This window comes from Populus euphratica, unplaced genomic scaffold (assembly GCF_000495115.2).
Source record: "Populus euphratica unplaced genomic scaffold, PopEup_1.0 scaffold370.1, whole genome shotgun sequence".
NCBI classification, from domain to species: Eukaryota; Viridiplantae; Streptophyta; class Magnoliopsida; order Malpighiales; family Salicaceae; genus Populus; species Populus euphratica.
In genome coordinates, this window is record NW_011500261.1 from 170,948 (window position 1) to 174,581 (window position 3,634).

The following is a 3,634-nucleotide window of genomic DNA, read 5'->3' on the forward strand; positions in this document are numbered from 1 at the left end:
ATGTCTGTTAATTTGGGCAAGGCTTCACCAGATCGAGAAACATGGATCATTACACTTTTCCAAATGATAAGAAGAGGTGATATTGAGAGTTCTACTGACATGGCAAGACCAGATAAAAACCTACTTCTCCAGCAGTCTCCCTAGAACACTGTTTGATCAATGAAAACTTAGAATGAAGTAATCAAATAAAAGGAAACAGATTGTTAAGAGAGATTTTAAGGAATTGCATTGCATGGTGCCATTTGCACTTTTATTTTATCAATCGAGAGCATTACAACTAAGCGAAAACAAAAATAAAAACGGCGATGTTATAGAGCAACTGCAACAACCAAAACATTAAACAACTATCATGTCTTCTAATCTCGGAATATAACAGGCCTTGATGAATTCAGGATATCATTTGAGTCTTCAATATAGCACAAAATGCAAAAAATGTGAACCAAGAAAATTTCCTCACAAGGAGCAGACACCAATAGCAACTTTTTAGTCTATCTTTACGGATGAGAAAAGGTAATGCACAAAGTAGAATGACGTAAGGAAACCAATGGTGCCAGTAGATAACATGATTGCAACTGCTATGATCAGTGAATAGCCCAGATAGAGTATAGCTGACACGGGTCCACTCAAACTCTGTAGGTCAAAAACCAAATAATTGATGGAATAGAGAAAGACAAAGACTGATACTGAACCGGAAGCAAAGAAAGCCTTCCACCACCACCGCCAATCCTCCACGCAAAGATGCATGTAGGTAAGAACCACAGATACTTCAGCACAGACAATAACTAGTAGCAGCAGAACTATCAGCAAGAAACCAAAGACATAATAAAACCGTCCAAGCCAGATGCTAGAGAGAATGAAGAACAATTCAATGAAGAGGGTCCCAAAGGGAAGGGTTCCAGCACCAAGGACAAGCACCCATGATGGCAATTTCCGTGCAGGAATTTCTCTTGGTATCTGGTTTGTTCTCACCGGGTATTGAATTGCCTCGGCTTGTGTCCCCAATAACCCCCCCAAAAGAGTGAGCGGCACTGAAATGCAAAACCAGAGGGCCAAAAGGACAAAATATAAAGAGATTGGAATTGCACCAGTGCTTTGGCTTCCCCAGAGAATGAAGTTCAGTATCGTGAGGATAACAAAGACAATTCCAGGGAAGAAGCATGCAACCAACCAAGAAACAGACCTCCATCCTTCAGAAGTTCCTTTGATGGTTCTCCACAATCGTACTGCAACATAGCCCGCCACAATACCTAGGAAAAGATACAGCAGAATCATCCCTGTCAGCAGCATCCCCCTTGAAGCTGGCGACATGAAACCAAAGGCTGCAAAAATAATAGTAACTACTGCCATCCCTGTAATTTGAACACCATCTCCAACCATAATACAGAGAAGCTTTGAGCAATCTGGTTCTCTGAACACATCACCGACAACAAGCTTCCACCCAGAAAGCTCCTCATTCATCTGTGCTTGAGCTTCTTTGTCCAATTCCTCATACCTTGTCAAATCCCTTCTCACAGTCCTTAAGAAGATTACAAAAACAATACCAGCCAGAAAGAAAATCACCATGAGCGAGTTCAAGATTGAGAACCAGTGAACACGAGCACCTTCCATCTTCAAGTAAGCATCCCATCGCGACGGCCATCTAATTTCACTTTTCACAAATTCAACCTCGTAGGTGAAGGAAATCTTCTCTTGTTCCCTTATGATCTGAGACTTGTCAAGGTCCAAGGGGCAGCTCACAGATGAGACACTGTCATACATCTGGTGCTTTGTCATCACATCAGGATCATACTTAACGCTGCAAGGAACAACCACAAAACCAACAATCTCGAAACCAGATGCCTTCTTCTTGTCAGCTTCAGAGATCACACCCAGACCTTCTTCCCCAGTACCAATTATCTCAACACCACGCCCTTCATATTCATGAACCAAGACAGTGAACTTGAGGTGATTGATTATATAATCATCATTACTATTCTGTGGCGTATACCCAACAGGGAACCCCGTCCACTGAATGTCAATTTCATTTTGCTTGGCATACCTCATCACAGGCAAGTTGTCCAAAATCATGTTCACTTGATATAGATCGTGTGTTCTCTGCTTCAGAAGCTTAACCTCATGCTCGCTCAAAGGCTTGGTGGTACAAAGGTAAACAGACTCATTCACGTTCATTCTAAACCTGTAGGGAGAGTTATCGATCTGATCTCCCATAAGAAGCTCCCCAAGATTCTCCGCACTTTTTTTGACTCCTTCCTTGGGTTGGCAGTAAGGGAGACTGTAGTAGCTAAAGGGAAGCTCAGTTTCGATTGAAGTTAAGGAGTTAACTTTGGCAAAGATGGCATCCCCAGGTGAATACGTGTGCATATAGCTACCAGGCAAATAAAAGCCATTACATGCGTTCCCAAACAGAGCCAGCACAAGGAAAGCCCAGCAGATCATGGGCGCCCTCATTTTGATTGCCAGTAAGGTAAAAAGCCACTGGATCAAACAAAAACAATTTTAAGTCAATACTACTCAAACCACCTAATCTTGAGCAACAAAGCTGATGGAATTGACACGAAAACTAGCACGCCGATGTTTAGGGCAAAATAATGGTGATTCTCAACCTCACTAAGGAAATGGCACAACTTCACTAAGGAGATGGCAATAATTAACAGATCCGTTAATCAACATAAACACATCCATCTATCTATAGATACATGCATCATCTCAGTATGGTTAGATCTAACGTGGGAAAAAGAAGAAGTTAAATCAATCAATAGCGGGTCGCATCGCATCATAACTAGATCTAAAATCCAAATATATAGCATACACATGCACATGCATCCAGCTAACAATAAATTTGGAGAAAGACTTGAGGAGTTACCTCTAATCAATCTAGAAAACTGACAAACGGTTCGGGTGAAGAAAGATCGGATCCGGATCCGGTGATGCCTTCTTCGATCCAAAAGTGTTACGCCCAGCTATCTCTTTCTCACTGATATAACAGAAGCGGAAGATTCTTCCGTGATTTTGTTCGCGTGGTGTAAATGAAGAAGGAGGAAAAATAGAGCACGGATCGTATGCGTGTTATGCTAAAACGAGAGAGAGGAATAGCTAGGAAACGTACGAGTAAAACGTATACGGAAAACTAGTTGCGGGGTAGCCAGCCAAATCCTGTATACCTGTTTATTTCAGTGTTTAATTTTTTTTTATTTTAAATTAATATTTTTTTAATATTTTAAATTTTTTTAGTATATTAATATTGGAAATAATTTTTTAAAAATATTATTTTAACATATTTCAAATTATAAGAAATTTGGAAAGCAATTATAATCATACTTTTAAATAAATATATATTAAAAAAATTTATTAATTATCTCATGGTTTTAGTTGGGAATATTGTTTTTATTTGAAAATTTATAATTATTAAAATAAATTAATAAAAAAAATATGTCCGTATTTAATATGATTGGCCACGTGGCATGTTGGTCGATGTTCTATACGAGTTTAACTTGGCATTACAGGAATGCAGCGTTCCTTGCGTATCTATTGTCACTGGGTCAATCTCTGGTTCGAACTAACTCCCAAGACAAATCAAGGAAATCCTTTTTTAGTCTTTACCTTATAAACGGAATGTAACATCTTTTCCATTGAA

The 3,634-nt window shown here is 39.4% G+C and overlaps 1 protein-coding gene across 1 annotated transcript; it reads right to left on the reverse strand.

Annotated features, from left to right (window-relative positions):
* Positions 1 to 213: 213 nt before the first annotated feature.
* Positions 214 to 3,143, reverse strand: LOC105112844 (transmembrane 9 superfamily member 12). The gene is made up of 2 exons (XM_011008716.1): positions 2,864 to 3,143; positions 214 to 2,475 (listed from the first exon to the last, which is right to left on the reverse strand). Exon 2 carries the CDS (start codon positions 2,446 to 2,448, stop codon positions 484 to 486), a length of 1,965 nt encoding a protein of 654 aa, XP_011007018.1. The 5' UTR covers positions 2,449 to 2,475; positions 2,864 to 3,143; the 3' UTR covers positions 214 to 483.
* Between the last annotated feature and the right edge of the window lie 491 nt (positions 3,144 to 3,634).